Source organism: Sardina pilchardus, chromosome 21 (genome assembly GCF_963854185.1).
Source record: "Sardina pilchardus chromosome 21, fSarPil1.1, whole genome shotgun sequence".
In the NCBI taxonomy this organism is placed as follows: domain Eukaryota; kingdom Metazoa; phylum Chordata; class Actinopteri; order Clupeiformes; family Clupeidae; genus Sardina; species Sardina pilchardus.
This window is the reverse complement of record NC_085014.1, coordinates 25,927,199-25,948,726: the sequence shown is the minus strand read 5'-3', so window position 1 is coordinate 25,948,726 and position 21,528 is coordinate 25,927,199. Positions and strand designations below refer to the sequence as shown.

At 45.5% G+C, this 21,528-nt stretch overlaps 1 protein-coding gene across 1 annotated transcript in view; it reads right to left on the bottom strand.

Moving 5' to 3' along the window:
• nlgn3a (neuroligin 3a) overlaps positions 1-21,211 on the bottom strand; it is an 83,709-nt gene extending 62,498 nt beyond the window's left edge. The window contains exons 1-2 of the mRNA XM_062525374.1: positions 20,655-21,211; positions 1,665-1,814 (exon numbers count right to left, since the gene is read on the bottom strand). Of these exons, the coding sequence (XP_062381358.1) occupies positions 1,665-1,814; positions 20,655-21,165 (661 nt within the window). The 5' untranslated portion in view covers positions 21,166-21,211. The remainder of the gene's footprint in view (positions 1-1,664; positions 1,815-20,654) is intronic.
• Between the last annotated feature and the right edge of the window lie 317 nt (positions 21,212-21,528).

Genomic DNA, 21,528 nt, shown 5'->3' with positions numbered 1-21,528 from the left:
TAACATTCGGTATGAGGCAATCAGCACCAACATCTTTTCCTTCCGTGCCCCATATCCGCCTCTTTGGCTGTCTTCAGCGTTCTTCTAACTATAGCCCTATTAGAGCCACCTAGCCTTTGTTCTCCCAAGACGAGTGGCGCGCACGCACAGATAGCTGTCTTTCAACAGCACACTGAAAATGTTCACCTCCCAATTGCTTGGCATTTGGATCCCACAATCAGGTGTGAAATGAGGAGATGACTCACGGATGGAAAATGTTTTGGCTGCATTCTGGGAGAGGTATGTGTAGGATTGGACAAGGAGAGGTGACAAATGGTAATGCGGCCCAGCGTGTCGGTCTGTCCCTGAACTAGCTCCACTAGCTTTAGGCTTCCTCTGGGCCGTGGGCCTGGTCCAGCGTTGACGATATTTAAGTAGCAAAGTAAATATATTCTATACTGAAAGATCCTTTAAGACTTTGACTAGGCTATATCGCCATGTGGCTTCATTACATGTCACCATATTATAAGCTAAGTCAGAGTAAAACTACACCAGGACAATTCTAAACGTCTGACCCTGTAGTCTATATGAGTATATGGGCCTGTACTCCTACTGTGTATTACAGGCTGAAATTGTATTTCCTAGGGGAGCCTTTACTGTCAATACAAGAAGGACCAAAATTAGGCATAAAAACTATACTAAAGACTAAAACTGAAAAGCCATTATTAAACATTTACTCGTCCATCATTCCATCCCTCTACAACTCCATCTCAATCACTTTCCTAGCACATGGTCAAGCAACACATGATATTTCATTTCACCACCTTCTACCCATTCCATCATTTTTACTTTGAGTATAGAATCTAAATTCAAACATACTAGACAACCTCCGTAAGTATGACTAATGTCCTACAGTATCTGTACCAGAGCAGTTGCAATGATTGATTTGTTGCATGGCCCATAATCTATGATCATGTCATTAAAGACAGAAGCCACATAAATACCATTCCTTTTCTGTTCAAATCTTTGGGATCTGGGCTCCACACAGTGATCTACACATCTATTCGTTGTCAATACGCATTGCATAAATAAACTGGTCTGAAATAAATGTCAAACAACATCAGAATGCTAGTTATCAAGAAAAAAACACACATTTTAAGCCCACCAAATGCTCTTCTAGGAAAAGGGCACATTCACAAAGAACACACTGATGTGTGTAAGAAAGCATTAAGGTAGTGATCCAGTGTGTGCTGTACGGCTGGGATAACAGCACTCTTCCTCTTCCTCTTCCTCCTACAGCTGCAACCTGCTCCCTGGATAATCTGATTTCTCTCTTCGTCTGTCTTCCCCTCCAACTGATATCAAACCCTTACACTCTCCCACTGCAAACGAAACCCCCCGTTGAGCAGGGATAACTGATTTCAGAGACTTTTTCCTTTAGTAGGCCTCTTTTTCTTTGCTAGAGGCAGTGGTGGCAAGCCGTAAATTGACTGTCCCTTCTAAGTATTGACAGTGTAGACCTCGTGACTCCAGCACTCCTCATACTCATTTCACATAAGGCAAGTCATTCTAAAGTCATCCATGGAAAGCACAGAGATGGACATCTACAGCAAATGACACTGTTACATTAGGCTGTGTGCATTACTGCATTACATTACACAGTGTGAAAATGAGAGCACACTTACCCAGTACGCCGACTCGGAAGTTGAGCGTGATCACGATGACGTTCCCGTAGCTGGCCAGCACGCTGCCGTCGATCATGTTCCCGGTGCCCTCCATGTAGGAGCCTCCGTGGATGTACACCATGACGGGCTTGGCACCTTGGTCTCGAATGTCTGCAAGAGTGGCCACCGTTAAACTTTCACTTGCCTTCGGGCCGTTACAGTAAGGAGCAAAAAACAAAACAACCAAAAAGAAGAAACACACATACACACTTACACACACACACACACACACACACTCTCTCTCTCTCACGAAACACACACACACACACACAAACACACACACAGTGCAGAGCGGTCGGGTTCGACGGGAAAGCCCTCCCCAGATACCAGCTAATGTGCCATCAGTGTTTTCGGATGAGCACAGTCATTTGTCTTTTATTGCTAACTGCATGAGAAAACAAATAGATGCTAACTGATGAGGTGGCGCAAGAGGTCAGGCACCTAATTGGTCATTTGGGCTCATTTTCAGAGTCAGCTTGGCTCTGCCTGCCGACTACTGGAATGAAATGACGGCCATTTTGATGAGGATTCTGCAGCTGTGCTTTTCGATGTTACTTACTTCTAGTGGAAGGAGAGGGGAGTAAGCATGTCCTCTAATAAATAATAATTTTATGCTTTTTGAAAGATAAGAGTCTAACTGTCCAGGTTCTTTTATGGGAGGATGAAAAATTGGTCTCTTTATGGCTTTTTTTTTTTTAATCTTTAGAGAATCTTTTCATGAGTTCATAATCGGAGACGCTCTAGAGCCATTCTTCACCCTGAGGTAACAGTTTAGTCAGATCAAAATCGGAAACCAAAAGGAACAAGAGCCTGTTTGAGATTACTGGCAGAATTACTGGCTTGGTAAAATGGAGAGACAAGAAAGTCTCTCTCCTTCTCCTCTCCTTCACTCTCCTTCACTCCCTCCCTTGCTCTCTCTCCGTCGCTCTCTCTCTCTATCTCTCTCTGTCTCTCTCACTCCCAGTATGGCAGCTGTTTTGCTCAGCCTTGAGAGCTAAGAGAAAGCCACTGGGCTCTGATTCAAAAGCCCTACATTGTATTCAGGTTGCCATGGATACGGCAGACCGAAAATTCAAAATCCTCAAGAACAGCTAATCACAAACAACACCCAGGCTGGTGAATCTGCCCGAGTCTGTGCACTGTGCATTTTCACTCGCACACACCCCCATTAGCATGTGAACAGTCAAAGCAAATTACTTTGTGAGCCTTTCATGAAAGCAGTGGTGCTTTGTACGGCTATATGGGGTTGTTATTTCCCCCTCTTTCCTCTTCTCTCTACCCCCCCACCCACCCACCCCCAAAACACCCATTCATGATTCAACAACATATTCAATCTCCCATTTCAGAGATGGAATAAGCAGCCGCCCTGTTTTCTATCGACAAACACGTCGTAAATACATCTTGTTGCACGTCTGGTATCTGGGGGCGCAATCAAAATATGGGATTTCACAAAACTGACAATTATCTGTTTACACTTATCTCACACAAGAGAGGGAATGTATGAAGTGAAACTTGGATGAAGAGAGAAAATGAACGTGTTTTTTTTTTTGGTCCTGTTCTGGTGAACCACGAGACATCAGAACAAATGGATACAAGGAAAGAGACAAAGAAAATGTGAAAAGCAAACAACCAAAATGAACGGAGGAGAGGAGAAACAAGAACAGAGATTAGTCATGTCAAAGTTATTAGTCGCCTCTTTTGTCGATTCACATCATGTAACTATGGCGATGTTTGCTGCCCATCTGTAGGCTATTTTGCGGTACACGTTCTTCCTCTAAGTGGCAAGCCAAGCTGGACTACCTGATCAGTTCATTAACTTGAAGGAGCAGATTCATTTATATTCATGTTGTTGGTGACTTACGCCTCAAAAGGCCTGAGATCTGTCTCAGGTCTATGAGGACCAGCTCTATAACGAACTCAAGAGAAATCCACAGCACTTTTTGACAGAATTCCAAATAAAGGAGACGCTAAGGGAGGAGGAGGGAAAAAGAGAGAGGTTGGATTAAAATTCATTTGGAAAAATTTACATTTTCATGAACACTTTTTTTTTCACTAGAAAAAAGCAAAAACAAACAAAGAAAACAAAAACAAAAACAAAAAGAAGGCACAAAATGCGGCCACATTTTTCAAGAGAGGATGTGAGTTTAAAGGATGCATATGGCAATGTCAGGCTCACGGATGCACACTGATGGTTGACATGCGGACAATGTTGTGTCATTAATGAGGACGGATGACTCACAAAGACACACACACACACACACACACACACACACACACCGATGCTCACTGTCCCATTCACACAAGTTCTCCATTCCCTGTTCGTTTGATTACTACCCCTTAGATCAGCTCAGCTCTCCTCCCTTTCCAGCACTTGACGAGGTAACGTTATATTCACTGTGTCTGCGCATGAACCGGCATACAGCGCAAAACAACACACAGGGCGTCCGTCCACAGCATCGCATGTAGTCTACAGAGTGATATGGAGCCCTCGAGTACCCTGCGAGCACGAGTCATCACAATCTACAGATTGCGAGTCTTCTTCTGACTGGAGTGTCGCTTTGTGGAGCAACTCGGAGATGATGCCAGTGCTGAGCGCTGCCAGTTAAGCTCCGTAGGAGGGCACATCAGCCTCTGCACAAAGCACTCATAAATCTTTTTAGAAGGCACTTTTGCATTGTGCCAGGCCCATCACTCCAGAGAATTTTCTAGAACGGGGGGGGGGGGGAGGCAGACAAAGAGGGAGAGGGAGAGAGAAAGGAGAGAGAGAAAGAGAGAGAAAGAGAGAGAGAGAGCGCTCTCTGTTTATAGCTCTAAGTGCTATAAACAATCAGTCTGTTGTAAAAAAAAACCTGCAACTTGTCAGGCAGCATCTTCACAGGAGCAGAGGCTCATGGGGCTGACAGATGTGCACTGCCACTGTCTGCATGTGGTCTCCATCCAAGTCCCTATCTCTGATGATGTGCTTTGTCCTGCGACGCTTTGAACCTCATTAACACACGGCAAACTCACTGGACAACCCTAGGAAGCTCTCCAACACAGAGAACCTCATTACCAGAACACAGGGACAAAGGAAGACATGAGCGAAATGCTCAATTTGCATGTATTACTTAGTGAGAGTCCTTGTTTCAGCAAGCCCTCACTTCTGTAGTTTGGCTCGGTGGTCACGCTGTTAGATACTGATTAGGACACTATCATGTCACTGTTTTTTTTTCTCATTTGAGTTAAAACATCAACAAAATGGCCCCAATGTAGGGGCACCATCCCTATGTGATGCTTGACACCGCTTTGATGCTCTGTGTTCCGGGTCTCAATCCAAAGCCCAGATGGGGAGGGTGACCTTTGAAGGGGGTGACTTTGTCAACCCCGAACGCTGTGTTTGTGCATTAAATATGATTCTGATCGGAGAGCTGGCAGGTGGTTTGATGTGTTCTTTGAAGCCAGGCTCCTGGCAGAGAGAAGAGGGAGGGAGTGAGGGAGAGTGTGAGAGAGAGAGAGAGAGAGAGAGAGAGGGAGGGAGGGAGGGAGGGAGAGGCACAGAGGACCACAGTCCCTCCCGTCCACCTCACAGCTCCCACTGCTCACAGCCATGCAAATCCCACATCACACGCCACGCGTCCTCCATCTGTGACACCTACACCGTCCAGCAAAGAGCAGCGCTGCAGCGCAGAGCTGCTAAAAAAGCCAGCTGTCTCTGTCCATTGTGGACGGCGTGTCTCCTTCAAAGCAGGGGTATTTTGGGATATCTCAAGTAGAGAGGAGAAATAGAGAGAAAATATATATCAATCTCACATCCCTTCTCTACCGTCATCCCCTTCCTTCACTGAATCTGGGATTGCATGAGAAAGTCAGAGGGAAAGAAAGAAAGAAAGAAAGAAAGACAGACACCCAGAAATCTTCATCTGCGGCGAGAAAGAGAGGATAACACTCCAAATATGGCTGAAGGCAGCGGCTCCTGCTCTCGCCACATCAGAGAGAACGCTCGAGAGAGAGAGAGAGAGCCACACGGGGCATATGTGAACCACCGCCATCGTAAATTCCAAACCTCAGGCTTCCTGGAGCAACAATCTGCACCGTGTTGAAATCCAGTCGAGGGGCGCAGGCTCAGTGGAATTAATTCTAACACTCAAGCAGGTGGAGCTGGGAAGCCTGGCACCCATTGTGGCAGGGTTTGAGGAAAAGTGTGTGTCTGACTCTGTGTGTGTGTGTGTGTGTGTGTGTGTGTGTGTGAGTGTGTGTGTGCGTGAGTGTGTGTGTGTGTGTGTGTACTCCTTACTAGGCCACACGGCCTGGCGTGCCAAGCTACTGCCATGCAGATCCATTGCTCAGCTGCGGGAGAGGGCACAGCACCAGACAACCAGGAGAAGGTGTCTGTCTCTCCCTGAGCTCGGCGCCATATATCAAAAAAGAAGAAGAAGAAAAAATGTATTCATGACATTCCACCTTTGGAGATTTAGTGCTGAGAACTCCCTAAATACACCCAGATTGTGACAGGATAAGACAATGGATCTTGGCCCTAACTCAATTCTGGGAGGGCTCTCCGCAGCACCGCGCCGGAGCTTCCTCCGCTCGGGAGAAGGGACTGAGCAGCCGGGGAGCCCCCTGCGAGGCCGTAACTGGATGAGGGGCCGGACGAAATACAATTCGGCCCCGCCGAAATTAGCCAAAGATGGACCGCCGACCGTGACAAGATGACAACATCTCGCTAAGTAGATTTTCGGAGAGAGAGAGCGGACAAACAAACATCCCCGAGCCCAGACTTACTGACTGAGGGCTTTGGCACAATGATGGGGAGAAAAGAATGAAGTCTCCAGACATCATTGAGATGGAAACGAAAAACAGGAATAGGAACAACTGAGGGGGGGACTTGGGGGGGCGGTAAGGAAAGGGGTATGTAAATAGGCTTGCCATATTTGCACTTGTCCTTGAATATATTCACAGTGAATTCACGCTCGCGTGGAGCAATCGGCAGTGAAGAGGCAGGAGGGTATTATCCACAGTGGCAGGGCGGTGGAGCTTGTGCTTGCAGCAGCAGCAGCAGCAGCAGCAGAAGGGGAGGGTGGGATGGGGGATTTCCGTTTTGTGAGGTGAACAAGTGCCACAGCGCTACAGTGCGCTGCGTCTACCTGGCTCCCACAATGCTTTGTGACAGTTCTGTTGAACGCTCTGCTCTGTGTGGCGCTCCTCTCCACTACCTCTGGTTATGAGCCTCGATCTCCGTACACAAACAAACCAGACCAAACACAGCTAAAATGGGTGCCGCCAATCCCCCTTCAGAAATTGCATGTATAAAATCACTCATTCCTTATGTAATTTGATTTTGAATAGTGATTAGATTCCAAATCATTATTTGCATAGAGAAAATAAGTGGTAATTGCCTGTGCAGGTGCAGGTGTGAGCTTCCTTGTTTTGGTGGCGCGTTGCAGATTGCATTTTCTGCCTCCCTGCTTCGTTACAGAGGTTGCTCTCTCTCTCTCTCTTTCTCTCTCTGTGTGTCGATCCTGTGGTTACGTGTTACGCCACAGACTGGCTCCTACCCATCCTTGTCCGTAAATCCAGGGCAGTTGGCTTTCTCCAGCCTCGCGCGCCGCTAACGGGGACGCGTCTGCTAACTAACGTCTCTGGCCGGCGCCGCTCATCTCGGCAGTACCCCACTCCTGTGGGCGCGTGCGTGCGTGCATGTGTGTGTGCCCGCCACATCCTTGGCAGCGAGGCATCTGGCGAGACCCGCAACCCATTTGGCAGCCGCGCCGGGGCCCCGGAGATGATTCTGCACTGAGAGCCTCCGCCGGCGATGCTCGTTTGCACGCGGCTGTGTTGCGACGGCCCTTTTATTTACTTCGCGTTGCGTTCCTCGCCTCCCTGCCGGGTAAAGCAAAGGTAACACAGTGGCCTGAGGGCACCCGTCCCCTTGCCCAGGATCCTCGCCCGCCCAGAGCAGCTCAGACGAGCACGGGGCACGGGGAGTCTCAGGTACGGCCTCGCGTCATCTCCGATAGAATACCAAGCGCCTGTTGCTAAAGCAGCGGGGGTGCCTCGGCTGTCACCCCTCACTGAGCTGCTCGATATTGAATTGCCTTGCATTTGCCCAGCATCATGGCACTGCACACACTACTGTTTTCTCATCAGGCATACACCACTGCACTTAACCGAGCCCCATGCTCCGACAGAAATTCCACTCTTGGCCAAAACCTGTTCGGAGGCTTGTTCTGGAGATATTAAAAGTCAGCATTTGACGGCGTGAGCAAATTGCCTGGCTATACCAGGAGAGATTCGGCTTCGGCGAGGGTAGCGCTTGCCAAAAGGAACATACAACACCCCGCGTCATTTACACAAACATGGAGGGGGATGCGAGAACTCAAGTGGAGCTCACACCTAAATACCCTGGCAAGAACGAGCTTACCTAACAAAGCCTGTCCAACAGCACAACGCCCGGGCACATTAAAGCCCGCTCTGGCACGGGTATGGCTGACATCCGGCCTAGACTCAGCTGACGCCCTGAGCTGATGACGTGACATTTCCCCACCTCGTACGGGGTATCGTCTCTCACCTGTCCGACCGACAGATGGGGTTAGCGAGATGGGATAGAACAACAATATCTGGAGTTTGATAGAGAATCCAGGCTTAAGCTTTCCCCCCCCTTGTAGAAGAAAAAAGGAGGCTTCCTCTATTCTAATCTCTGCAGATATCCACCCAGAGCTCGGAATATCCCAAGATAAATACTGAAAGTGAACAATGTTATTGCTGAGCGAGAGCTTCCTCCTCTTCTTCTTTTTTTTACTTTGGCGAGCAGCTAATCCTCTCAGCACAACTCGTGAGCCTCCTTCTCCTCATCTAAATCCATTCCATTCCCTGTTTAAAAGCCATGTTATGATATTCTGCAGTGAGCACATATTTGCCAATGATCATCACGTGGAAGTAATTGCCGTAAGCTATTTGATGCAGATTCCATACCCCCCGTCTATGGCAAACAGAGCACGACACTGGTTTTGTGAATCAAACGGATATTTTTTTCTGTTAGTAGTATTAATCGTCCTCTTTACATTTTGTAGTAGTAATATTTGCCCTCATATCCAGTTTTATGTTTTGCTCCAGATCAAATTAACGGTGGCAAGGAGATGGTATTTTGGGATATCAGCTCAGCTGATTTTGAAAGTGTGCAACACATCACAACCACATGTTCCTCTTTCTTAAAATCAAAGAAATAAAAAAAAAATCAATGATGTGCTTGGTCATTGAAAATAGATATCAGACATATTCCAGTCACACTTCTCCTTTGGAATGTCAAAAACCTTCAATTTCAAGACTAGCTGAGTGCTGTTTGCCTTTTCTAATACGAATCCAAAGAAGATGAAAAGCAACCAGTATTTTGCTATTCCTTTGGTTTGATGGAAAAAAAAACTACTTCTGCCTGTCCTCAGCTGAAATATATCAACATGGTACAACTAGCGATGCAGATATTACATCTGATATTGTGGTCAAACAGAAGGACCAAAACACTGTCTACCAAACATTCCATATGCTATTATCTACGAGAAAATAGTATATATTACTTTGAAGTACAGGAAACAGTATCTAGCTCCATTATAAATATCAGCAGCAGTTTCCTGCAGAACATCTTAATCTTTCAGTCAGGCATCTGTGGACTGCTGCCTACAAATACGGAGCGAGCAAGAGGCGGATTAGGAAGGTTAAGGCTCTGACCCCATTTAAACACACAGGATCTGGTCAGCGTTCCCATCTACAGCTGGTCATCTGACACTGCGATGACATTACAAGCTAGTTTGACCCCTGACCCCACTAGCCTTCTACTGCTGGCCAGTACTGTATTTACACAGATATTGTTGATGCTCTGCTCTTGGTCTGCATTACATTCCTTGTTCCTTGACAGCAGTGTTCACAAAGGATTGCGGGGGAGATTTATGATGGGTTTAGACATTACCAGCTAATCTGAGACTTGATTGAAATCCCCACGATCTAATGAATGTTCTGTTGTTGACAGAAATAGAAACCGATCAGCGCTGTTCCGAGGGGGATTAAGGCTGTCTAGGGTGACATTTAGCGTGCATCCAGGGAGGAGAGGCTGCTTGTGCCTTCCATGTATGCAAGGGCAGCATCTTGGGAGGAAGATGCATAAGCCATTACCTGACGATCTGACGCGGAAAGGCACAAGACAAGGGAAATTCATTTGCCTCCGAGATGTGCCGTTTCTTGAGTGCACGCCTTTGCCACTAATCATTTACCATTACCCTCTTGAGCATGTTTAGACTCGGAGGATGATCCATCTCCACCAACACAGTAAACCTTCCCTCATGAGCTGCCATTCGCTAAGGAAAAAAACGCAGTTTGTGCGAATGCACATCACCGTTACGATCTGGGGGAGTCTGCGGCACCACCTGAGCAGCTCAGGCCTGAATCCCTCCACCTCCTTTAGGAGAAGACGACTTCGGCGACGACAACATGCTCAAAAAGTTAAGCGCACAGATTCAATGTCAAGGACAAAGATAACAACCACTAAAACTTTCCCTCCACTGTGGGGTGTGCGTGGGATTAACAGCGGACGGATGAAGGGAGGGCAGTAAAGGGGGCTGAAGTTGGGGTGACATTTACATGCCAGTCTTAGGCCTTGTTAAAGCTGAAGGCCTCCCATTCAATGGCAAATAAACAAAGGACACTATCCATGCTCACTTGCCCTTGTTAGTGTGTGGTTGTCAAGGGAGCCTGGGAGGGGAGAGAGATTTCTTGAGCCTGTGGCAGCCGGAAAGGAGAAATATTTCCAATTTCAAAATACTGTATGGTACAGCTGAGCATAATTTGGGACTCCTGATATCCTCAACACATGCACAAAAAAACACACATTGTCAGCATTCATTCGCTTTTTTGGCATTTTTAAGGCTTCACTCACAGACCTCAAAAGGTCCTAGGTGACATGTTTTGGCAGAATCATCTCGCACAGAGACAGCTGTCGCTCAATTTGTCTGTTTGAGCATTCCCCACTATCATATCTGTCTAAGTGGATTAAGAGGGGTGTAACTGCTCCTGTTGCTTGTGGGATTTACGAGTATTACATCTGTGAATACGGTCATCTCAAAACTGATTGGCCATCGAAAATCCCTGACATCACAATCTGATGAATAATATTATTTGGAGTAGTACATACATTCACATCCACATGGTGAACTTTTCCCATTCTGCAGAGTCCAAATTTGCCTTGTTTTGCAACAACGACATCTCACCAATGTTACCACACTATCTTGGCCTTAAAAAGTAAGTCAAGGACAGCAAATCAAAAACAACTATGGAAGTGACTTCTTCCAGGCGATGGGCATTCACGTTTCCAGGTCAAAGACGCCTGATACACATCACCCCTGCAGACTGTCACTCTCTTCCTCACAGTAAACGACCCCAACACGAGGGGGGATGTCCACGATGTAATATTCCTAAGAAGGATAACCATCTCTGCATGCCACTGAAAGGTCACGCTCTCCAACAAAAAAATCAAGATAAAGCACAAGGACAGCAACATTCTCAGGGACCAGGCATTCTCCACAATCACACTCACAGCTCTGCTGAATGTCACTCTGTGGCTCAGGTTTGGGGGGGGGGGGGGGTGGAAGGGGCATAAGGGGAAATGGCTTGCATTCAGACTAGCCAAAAACAAGTCCATTGTGAAAACAAGGGAGAACCAGGACAGGACATGCACATGTCTCTGACCACCACCAGCAAATACCTTCGTCTTCATCACCGTCGTTATCAGACAAATCCTCTCCCTGTTTTTTCGAATGCGGCCCTAGTGGTGAACCGGTGGGAGAGAAGAAGAAGAAGAAGAAGAAGAAGAAGAAGAAGCACAAGAGAATTCAAAATAGCATGATGATCAAGACAGAGGGAGAGGAAGGAGACTGTACAGTGCACACACTGCTGAACAACAGTCTGACTGACAGTAGTATATACTGACTCAAGGCATCATACATGTATACATTTCACCCAGCCCTAAATAAATAATAACACATCCACCCACAAAGTGATTGCATGATATAAACATTTTGGTTTGGTTAAATAAATTCAGCACAATCTGTGCATATCTGCCGCATTAATAATGCATCGAATACACAGTAGTGTATGTATTCTGCATATTATTCACTAAAATGTTGTTTTCAAATGTAAAATAAACAGATTATGTTCAAACTACTGTGCTGTACAAATCAATGCAATCACCAGGGGATGGAACTCTGCTGAAGCAATGAGGAAGAAAATAAGAACATCAACTGTAATCATCTACTGTGACTACTGAAAGACGATCATATTTGGCTTCTATGAAACACTGTCACATTGAAGTCTCTCAGTTTAGACATTGGTAAAATTTGTCATCAACATTCAACAAATAAACACACTTCTCCAAGTACTGTATGGGGTTGAGGCAATACGATTATTGTGCTCTCACAGACTTCAGCAGAGTATGCCTGGTCACACTGACTCAGACTTTCAAACAAAGATGCCAAAGAATTATACAGTTTATTGGCACATCTTCAGTTGAATTATGGCAGTCATTAACATTATATTACACTGACATCTAAGATCATATTTCACAATGAGCAATATACTGCCATAACACCCATTTAAATCTTCCCATGTCAAAAACCATTGAGTTTTGCTTGGCCTAATTATTTCACGCAAAATATCACAATCTAATCTTTGGAAAATGAACCATTATTTTTTTGATTGCACTGGATTATTCACCATTGTTGCTTCAGCTATGCAAATTTCGGTTCAAAGAAAGAGAAAAAAAAAAACGCTCTGCCAGATTCCATCTTGGAAAGCTGACGGTAACTTTCGCAGTCACCGAGACACCTGTAAAGCTGGCTGGTGGGGAGACGGGTCCCTCCGAGCTGTTGCAGTGCTGTGAATGTGTGCTTCTGTCTGCCGTGACGCTGAGTGCTAGCACTTGCGACGGGCCCTTATGAAATACTGCAGGTGGCAGGTGTGGCTCCCTCAGCTAAGATGCTGTCTGCTCTCGTTTCCTCTGCATTGTGGCTGGCTTGCATGTTGTCAGTTAATTTCATGGAAAATTGCAAACGCACAATACTATGCCTGTCGCACTAGGCAAGGGTCACGGATTGCTGTTGACTACGGCCAATAAGAATTCACTTAACAAGGATAAAATCAATTCAGAGTTTGCTTTATATGTTAGCTGTAAAAGCCTTTTTGTATTGTCTGTAAAAAATGACCTTGGAACTTTGTAAAGTATGTTAGAGGCGACTATTAAAAATGCACCAAACAACTACGTAACCTCTCACTTTTCATATTATATTTTTTCACTTGTTGGAGGCTTTCAATTTATTCAAGGACCATTTTGTTAGAAACTATTTCTTTTACATATTTGTATCTGCAATAAAAAAAATCTGCCTGTTGGTAAAAAGTGTTTACTTTAAGTCAAATACTGTAGCTGTGTGCTGTGTGTGTGATGGCGTCTGTGTCAGTGTGTGTGCATGTGTGATGGTGTCTGTTTGTCAGTGTGTGGGACTCTGCCTGTGTGCTAATCCATGTGTGTGTGTGTGTGTGTGTGTGTGTATATGCCTCGGTGTGTGTGTGTGTGTGTGTGTGTGTGTGCGCACGCGAGCCCGCGTGTGTGCTTGACTGGCAGAATTGCCGCAGCGCGAGTCAGAAGGGGGAAGAGTGGGGAGAGATCCATTTCACTGATCAGAGAGACAGATCGCCGAGGGACACAATGCCAGCCGGCAGCCCGTCCAAATACACTCTAATATTAACCTCCGAGTTTGGAGGCCTCGCGAAGGCACCATAGAGACTCGTAGATGCTGCCATGCTTTTCAAAACCCCCACCTCCACCCCCAGCCCCAGCATCCCTGCACCTCCATGAAGCTCACAAACTGAATTTACAATGCGCTCGATACAACAGGATGACCTATGCGCCCAAGTAAAGAGCGCAGTGAATGTAAAGTGCATTCCGTTTTGGAGGGGATGGGGGGACAGAGAGAAAGAAAAAAAGAGAGCGAGAGAGAAAGAGAGAGAGAGGGAGGGAGGGAGGGAGGGGGAGTAGTGTGACAATAGATGGGCCTGCAGTTAAATATCGAAAAGGTCAAAGTGTGATGAGGGACTTATTGGCAAAATGTTGAGTCTTTACAATCGAGGGGGCGATTCAGCCAGGCATCCTCAGGTGGCTCTTCCCTGGCTTGTCTATTTTCAGCCCGTGTGATCCTCTCCCAGATACACTCCTGCACCAATCCCCCCTTCCTCTGCAGAGGCTTTTGCTGCAGCCGACACATTTGAGAGGATGATTGAAAACGTTACTAATTTTGTTGCCATTAAGGAGATGGCGATAGCGGTAGGAAAAGGACGGCCAAAACTTATACCGGCCTCCAGCCACCTGAGAATAAAACATGCTGCGGACAATTTATCTTTTATATTACGAGGACCAGTGGAGGGGGGAAGCCTGTGAGCCGAGCCAGTGTGCTGAGCCAGAGCGCTAGAATAGAAGCCCTCCAATAATTAATACCTCAATAGAAAAGTTTGCCTAGCGAAACAACAGCGTAATGGAGAGTAATGGGGGAAAATGCTCTAACTGGCCTGATAAAAACAAAGCCTGATTCAACCTGACACAAATCCACTACCCATGATTTCGTTGGAAAACACACTCGTTCCAAGTTGGGAAAACAGATTAGGGGAACGTGCTTCGACCAAAAAAAAGGTGTGGGGGAATTAGACGTTTTTGCGCGAAAAAAGGGATTCATTCAGATCGGGGGACGACAGACCATGGGGACCTGCCACGACTTCCAACTGTCTTGTTGGAATGATCTCGCTACATTTCTCGCGGGACGGACAACAAAGGGCATATCCGAGATATTGGGCACTTAGCGGAGAGATAGAGCAGGCCACGGGAGCGGCGGGGGACCTGAATGGTAACTTCCTGGACGAGCTGTGTCTTGCATTTCAAGTCGAAAAGGGCTGAAGCGCCATTGGCTACGGCGAGCACTCTCACCAAAGTCCCCCATCTGTGACACATTCAGCCGAGCTGCTTTCCCTTTTGCAGTAGGAAGGAACTCTCGCTTCACTCCTGCTCTCCACCGCTTTCTCCATTTTATGTCCCCCAGACTTTCTTTTTCGCTGCTGCTGTTGCTTGGTAGACTACGTATTTTTTTTTCCTTGCCCGAGGATACAGTCCCCCACCCCCCACGATCCTGTGCTGGACGAGGCCAGCCATCCAAACCGATTTCCACGGCGTATTATGGTCTCTGCCCACTCTGTCTGAACCTAACAGGGGCTGGACCACTTTTACAGGTCTCATTGCCCTGGCACCGCAGACGGGCCTGTAAAATATGGCTCTTGTTCTAGGATCGCTAGAGGCCTGGTCACTCTACATCGCTTACATCTTCTTTTCCTCTCCCCCTCAAAAAGAAATAGGACACAAAAACTCAGCACAGTCCAACCCCCCTGTCCACAGTGCAGGACTCCGCCATAGAGGAGATAAGTGATTATGGGAACAGCCAGGTAGCAGGGCCAGATTAGATTCTTGGCGGCCCTTGGTAGAAAACGGGGTGTTAATGCGCTTTTAAATCCAATGGAACATGGAGGGATCTGATTTTTTTGTAAGCGGAGGAGGTTTCAGGTTAAAAGAATGTTGACTTCAAATAAGTGTTAGCTGAGAAAGAGCAGATACATTATCTCCGCTGTTATTCTGCTCTTTGACAGGAATCGCAGAAGAGGCTACTTTTTCAAGTCAAAGGCTTTCTGTAAACGGCGTACACAGTTTTTAATAAATTGGCAAATATACTGTATAGATATATCAAATGTGCTCGCATGAACTCTACTTGGTCTCTGTATACTACAACCTTGAGTGAATAAAATGAATTCAGAATGTCAAGCAAGCCTTGACATTCGTATGCTATGCTCTTTGACAGTGATCTCCGAATATATTATTTAATTCTATCAGATCTCTCCTTAGATTTTGTGCCAAACCATCCATTTTGTAGTCAGATGCCAGAAACAAAACATACAAACTCACACATATATAGTTCTCTCATTGCTCCTCTAAAAAAAAAGCCTTGCAGTATATTTAGCCAGCTTCCCAATGGTTTTTGACATGTGGGACCTTGAGTAAAAATCAACATCACTTAATGATCATCACAGAACGAAATAGGAAACTCATTCATAATAATAATTACACTGAACCCATTTCCACTCCAGGTGTGTTGAACGGAATGCTCAGTTTATTACCTTTATAGTATACGAGAGGTGAAGTGGGGAAAGTGCAGTGGGATACAGTGGGCTATATTTATATTTGTAAGTGGACCAGTGACTCTGTTTACACTTCAAGGCCAGGTTTTCATTCTCATTTATATTATGGTTGTTATGGAGTTGTATTTCAATACATTTATATTCATATTTATGCATATATTTATGTTTTAACAACTATGTATTTGATGCTGCCTTTATCACTCAGTTATTTGTCACATTTAATATTATTCATAAGAAATAGGGGATTCATTAAATGAATTTAATACAAATACATAATAAATGCATTATGATATGCTGCAGCGGGGCTTGATTGAGTCCTCAAATGTTTTTTTTCCAAAGGATTTATATGTATTTATCTGCATGAAAACCTTGGGTTCCCATAAGTTATGAGTCATTGCTCTTGTAGTCAGCCTAGTAGTGGTCATAAAAACTGATGTGCTGAAGCAACAGAATTGATCTCATTCTTTCATGACCAATATATTCCAGTTCATTTTGCATCATATAACCCTCTGACATGTTACAGTGTACAATAAATGTAAATAGTATACGCTACCAAGAGCAACCACTGTTGGAAGTTTGTTGTTCTTCATTTTGCCTAAATAGAACAACAATTAGACTTAACTCACAAACGGTGACAATTTAGAATATATTCCACTTATATTAAATTCAAGAGTTTCCTTTAAGCTTAATCACTGAACCTATTTTAAGACACAGTGAACATCTGAAAACTGTGGGCCTCCATCCAAAGAGGTTTGCTTTTCATTTGTTCTCAAGTAGCTCCTGCAATCAAAGGTGGATGCATCACGACGCAACCCACTCTGGTCATGACTACGTGCCGCTCCTGTCCGGCACAGTCCCTTCCCCAAGCTCTCAGCTCTGCCCAGAGCGAGCCTCGCTTCTCAGTAATAAGAGAAAGACACAAGCAATGATCACACAGTGACCAAAAGCGCTGCCTCCGATCGGTGGTACCTATTGTTGCAGGGTTCATATAATTAGGTCCATATACAACACCACACAAGGCTTTTCAGCTTGACTGGCAGGCTCTTTAAAGCCAAACATCTCAACCTTAAAAGGAGCTTTTTTTCCCTGACGCTGTATTCCTATAATACGGATGGTGTATGCCTAAGCCAAGAGGGAGCCTATATTGTGAGACCAAGGCAGCCTGTAACAGTCAAGAGCAACCAAGGTCTGATGACTATGGGTTATGGTTGCCTGGCAACAGTCACTGCTGTTGTACATCTAATTCCATACTAATGTGGGCACATTTATCAAATTTGACAAAAGACCTGATTTAGTAATTTTCCTTTTAAAGACAGACATAATACTACACATTGCATACATTTAGAGTGAATCAAGAGTCTTCACTTCCACTAAGTCATGGATAGTGCTCATACCGCTTACCGCTTCACAACTGATGCTAAACAACAGGTCCTAATGAGAACATTCTGGAAACAAAGAAAGTCAAAGCCAATTGTATAATTTGATCATCCGGCCGCCCCTCCACACTTTTTTTCATGAAAATGCGAACGCACCTGTGGTGGAGGGAGCCCCTGCCAAAGCGGCAACCATGCCATGATGAACACTCTCTGGGAAAAGCAATTACCTTTAAATGCACGCCTGGCCCCTCCTGTGCTCATTACCTTTCATAATTCATCAAAATCCAAAATCAATTGATGTGGGCACAAACGCCAAGCACAGCTAAATGGGACGCTTTGTCATACCAAACAGCCGGCAAGTCAACAGCACACAGCCATGGGGGGGCTGGGATGGGGGGGGGGAGGCATGATCCACGTCCACCACCGAGCGGCTGACCCATATACCAAATGGACAGGTCTTACGGGAAGTCTGCCCACAGCCTTCAGTTTCAATGTGCGGGTAATTTAGCTAACATTAACAGCACACTAAGGGCTTCTCTGAAATTGCGCTATTTGACATAGTGGTGCCATTGGCAGCGTTATTTGGCCACAGTTGAATCTGTGGAGGGGGAAAGGGGAAGATTCCCACCTGGTCTTATCCTACATGAGTTCATTAGGCTGTGTGAGACCAAGGTTGTTTTGAAAGAGATAGTGGGGAGCTGACTATTGTTGTTAAGTGCTATCATTTAGTTTTCTAAAGCTTATCACCACCTCAAGTAATGTGAGACATATAATTTGATGGGCCTACTTAAGACGGCAGCACTACACTGCAGGGGCCCTCACTGAACAATTAAAAGAAAAGCATTTCTAGGCCAATCGCCTAAACGTGTGCACGACTCACACGCGTGTGTGGATATTAAACCCCGATTTTTTAGAGCAGATGAAAATGCTATGGATCAGAAAACATGTCATGGTTCACTATTTATTCTGCAAATACCAAAGATACAAGAGACTTGATAAAAATGTCACTGCCAAGCTGAGCGATAGGGACAAATGAGCAGCGCCTCTGACTGGAGCTAATTCCGTGGCCGTGAAGGCCCCTAGGGTCAGTTTTGCTCTGCTAAAATTGGTTTACTAAAACCAAAGCTGTTCAAAATGTTAACTCCGGAATAGGTCGTCCAGAGTAGACAATAACACAACTCTTTTTGCGCTGCTTTTGAAAAGGGTGATTGGCTGATTGAGAATTTGCTCTGCTGTGCCGCTCACACTGTGGGAACTAATCAACAGGAGCACTACGGATGTGTTTAAATGTCACTTGTAGATGAATGCCTCCAATAAGCTGCATTCAGCATGCTGGCAAAGCAAATAAGTCTCAGGCATTATTTTTAGGGGGATTGGATTGGAATTAAGAGTCTGTGATCTGACTGGTGCAAAACAAACACAGCTTACAATGGGACAACAAAAAGAGAAATATTGATGAGAAAATTCGCTTCAGTCTCTTCAATGGAGGTTATATCGATATTAGCACCGCTTGGTGTGTGTAATAATCACTTAAAATGACAATTTCCTATGGCAATCATCCCATACCTGGTTCAATTGTGTCAGAGAGGATTATAGTGATTGTTTTAAATGATTGAAAGATTGATTTACACATATTTGTTAAATTGGCCTCTGGCTTTAAATATATTGTTTGTAGTGGAAAAATTAAAACATAATGTCCTTAGAAAGATCATTTGGTCAACATGGAAACTGGTAATACCACATTATTAAAAAAAAAATCAATTAACATCGTCATATTCTCAAGAGTCAGACATCACTTCACACATTCACACACACAACACACGCGCGCACACAAACACACATGTGCACACATACACACACACACACACACACATACACACAAACACACACGTCAATCACAAAAAAATACACATGATTAGTCAGCACTGCAGGCCACATGTTGCTCATCTCCATAGGAGGTGTGACTCAGCAGATGTTGGTGATATCTGGTTTGCTTTCGAGAGGACGTACCAGTCGCTCTCTCGGCTCTGTTTTGGCTCCATGCTGGCTTTCTTACATACCTCCTTTCCTACATATTTTCTTGTTGGGTTTTCTGGCACATTCCTTGGATATTCTTTTGACTGTAAAATGAATAGAAGACTACAAAATAACAGAAGGCTCTGGAAGAAATTGAGGAGCACATGCAACAACTTGACTGAGCCCAAAAACCCTCCCCCAGTCATCAACAACAAGAACAACAAGAAGTACCTGTCCAGAGACTAACTTATTCTTTTCATTGTTTGCAGAAATATTCCAAAATGGTGGAATTAATTTGCTGCACCCTGGGACACATGAAGCCCGTTTTCACATGCATTTCTATATAAGACCCATTACAAACATGATGGAAGAAGATTGGGAAGACTTCTTATCCCATTTCATCACTTCAATTTAGCCAAATTACATTTGTACGTTACTGACTGTCAGATTACATTAACCGCTAACTTGGGTTCGCTATTTTGTTCTAAAAAGCTATGACTGAAATAAAATCTATGATTAAAATGAATTCACTGCTTTTGACATATGCAGCAGTGTTTTTGCAGAGCACACAGTATAATATGACGTTAACTAATTAGGAAATGACTTGAGAATTCTACTCATACTCTGACTCAGAAAACTACCACTAATCTCCCTTAGCCTTCCAACAGTCCAATTATTTCAACGGAAACAATCCTATTGTTTTGGTCTGGTCTACGCTGGCGTAACTTTGAGATCCCTGCGGATGTGGATTGACTGTGGGGAGTAAGGGGTCTTACATGGTCTAGACAGATGCCACGGGCCTCGCGTGTACCAGAACCTCTCACCAGCCCTAACAGCGCGCTCATCCTCCACCCAGGCAGGCTACAGGAACATCTACTTCCCCCAGAACAGTCAAGACAGTGAGGAGAGGAGGAGGTGCACCAAGATCGCCCAGATCAAGGCCAATCTGCGTTTCGCTTTCTGATTTCATTTGGTCTGTCGGATGATCATAACCTTGTCAGATTTTGTTTGGCGATTACTTATTTTTGGTTCTCCTTTTCTTTTTTCTTTTTTCTTTTTTTTTTGTTGAAAAACCACAAAAGAGGAACTCATAACAGTGACATGGAAGGGAAGAGGTAATGGAAAGACTTCATGGTGGATCAAGTCAAGATGAGATGATGGTGAAGACACAGACACGACATGCACCAGAGAACAGTTCATGCTCCAAACACGATACGAGAGTGACACAAATTGTAGTGAGAAAGAAGAGAAACAGAAGCGGCATTTTTTTCCCCCGGAGGGATCGCTTCTTTTGTGTACCCGATACACTCACCATCCTCAGTTGGAACATAGATGTTCAAGTACAAACAATCCTCATTCTGATCCTGTATGTATGTCGCAACTATATCCAGGTTAAAGGTGAACCAGATTGGCATCATGATTTCCGGCACGGCGTTGTGGATGTTCTGCGGGCACACGGGGGCAAAGTGCGTGGCGTTTTTGATCGCTGACCAGGAGGAGGGCGGCTCCGGGGGCAGGAAGCGCTTCTCGCCCACCGGCGCAGCGGCGTAGGGCACTCCCAGGTACTGGTCCACGGGCCCCAGGATCTCGCTGGGCAGCGGCACGCGCACGCCACGCAGCTTCCCGTAATTGGTGTTGGCCACGGGCTGGTGGTAGCTCTGGCCTCGCGCCAGCGCCGAGCACCAGGACAGGATCAATATCCACAGCAGCGACGCGGCGAGAGTGCTGCCCGGCCTGGTGCCGCCGCCGCCGCCGCCGCTACCGCTGACCAAGTCCTGAAGGTGTGCGACACAGGGACGGTTTCTCCTCGGCGAAAACCACATGGTCCGTCGTGACAAAGACTGCGAAGGCAAGACACCAACATACACACCTTCTTCTTCTACTCACTCTTTCTCTCTCTCTCTCTCTTTCTCTCTCTCTCAGCTAGAGCCGCTAGCTGCACTCAGTCCAGAGATCGCACTGCCCCCATCGGTCACAAGTGGGCTGAGCAGCTTTTGACGGGCAAAAAAAGAACGGAAAAAGAAAAACAAAAAAAATGCCCAAAACCTCTCAGTTCCTCTCCAGATGGGTCTTCATTCACTGTCCAGTGGTCTTGTCAAATCAGTTATCCTGCACAGCAAAAGAGAACAGGAAAATTAATGACAATCTCCAGACAGCCAAGCCGTTTACTCACTTTCCCCCACCCG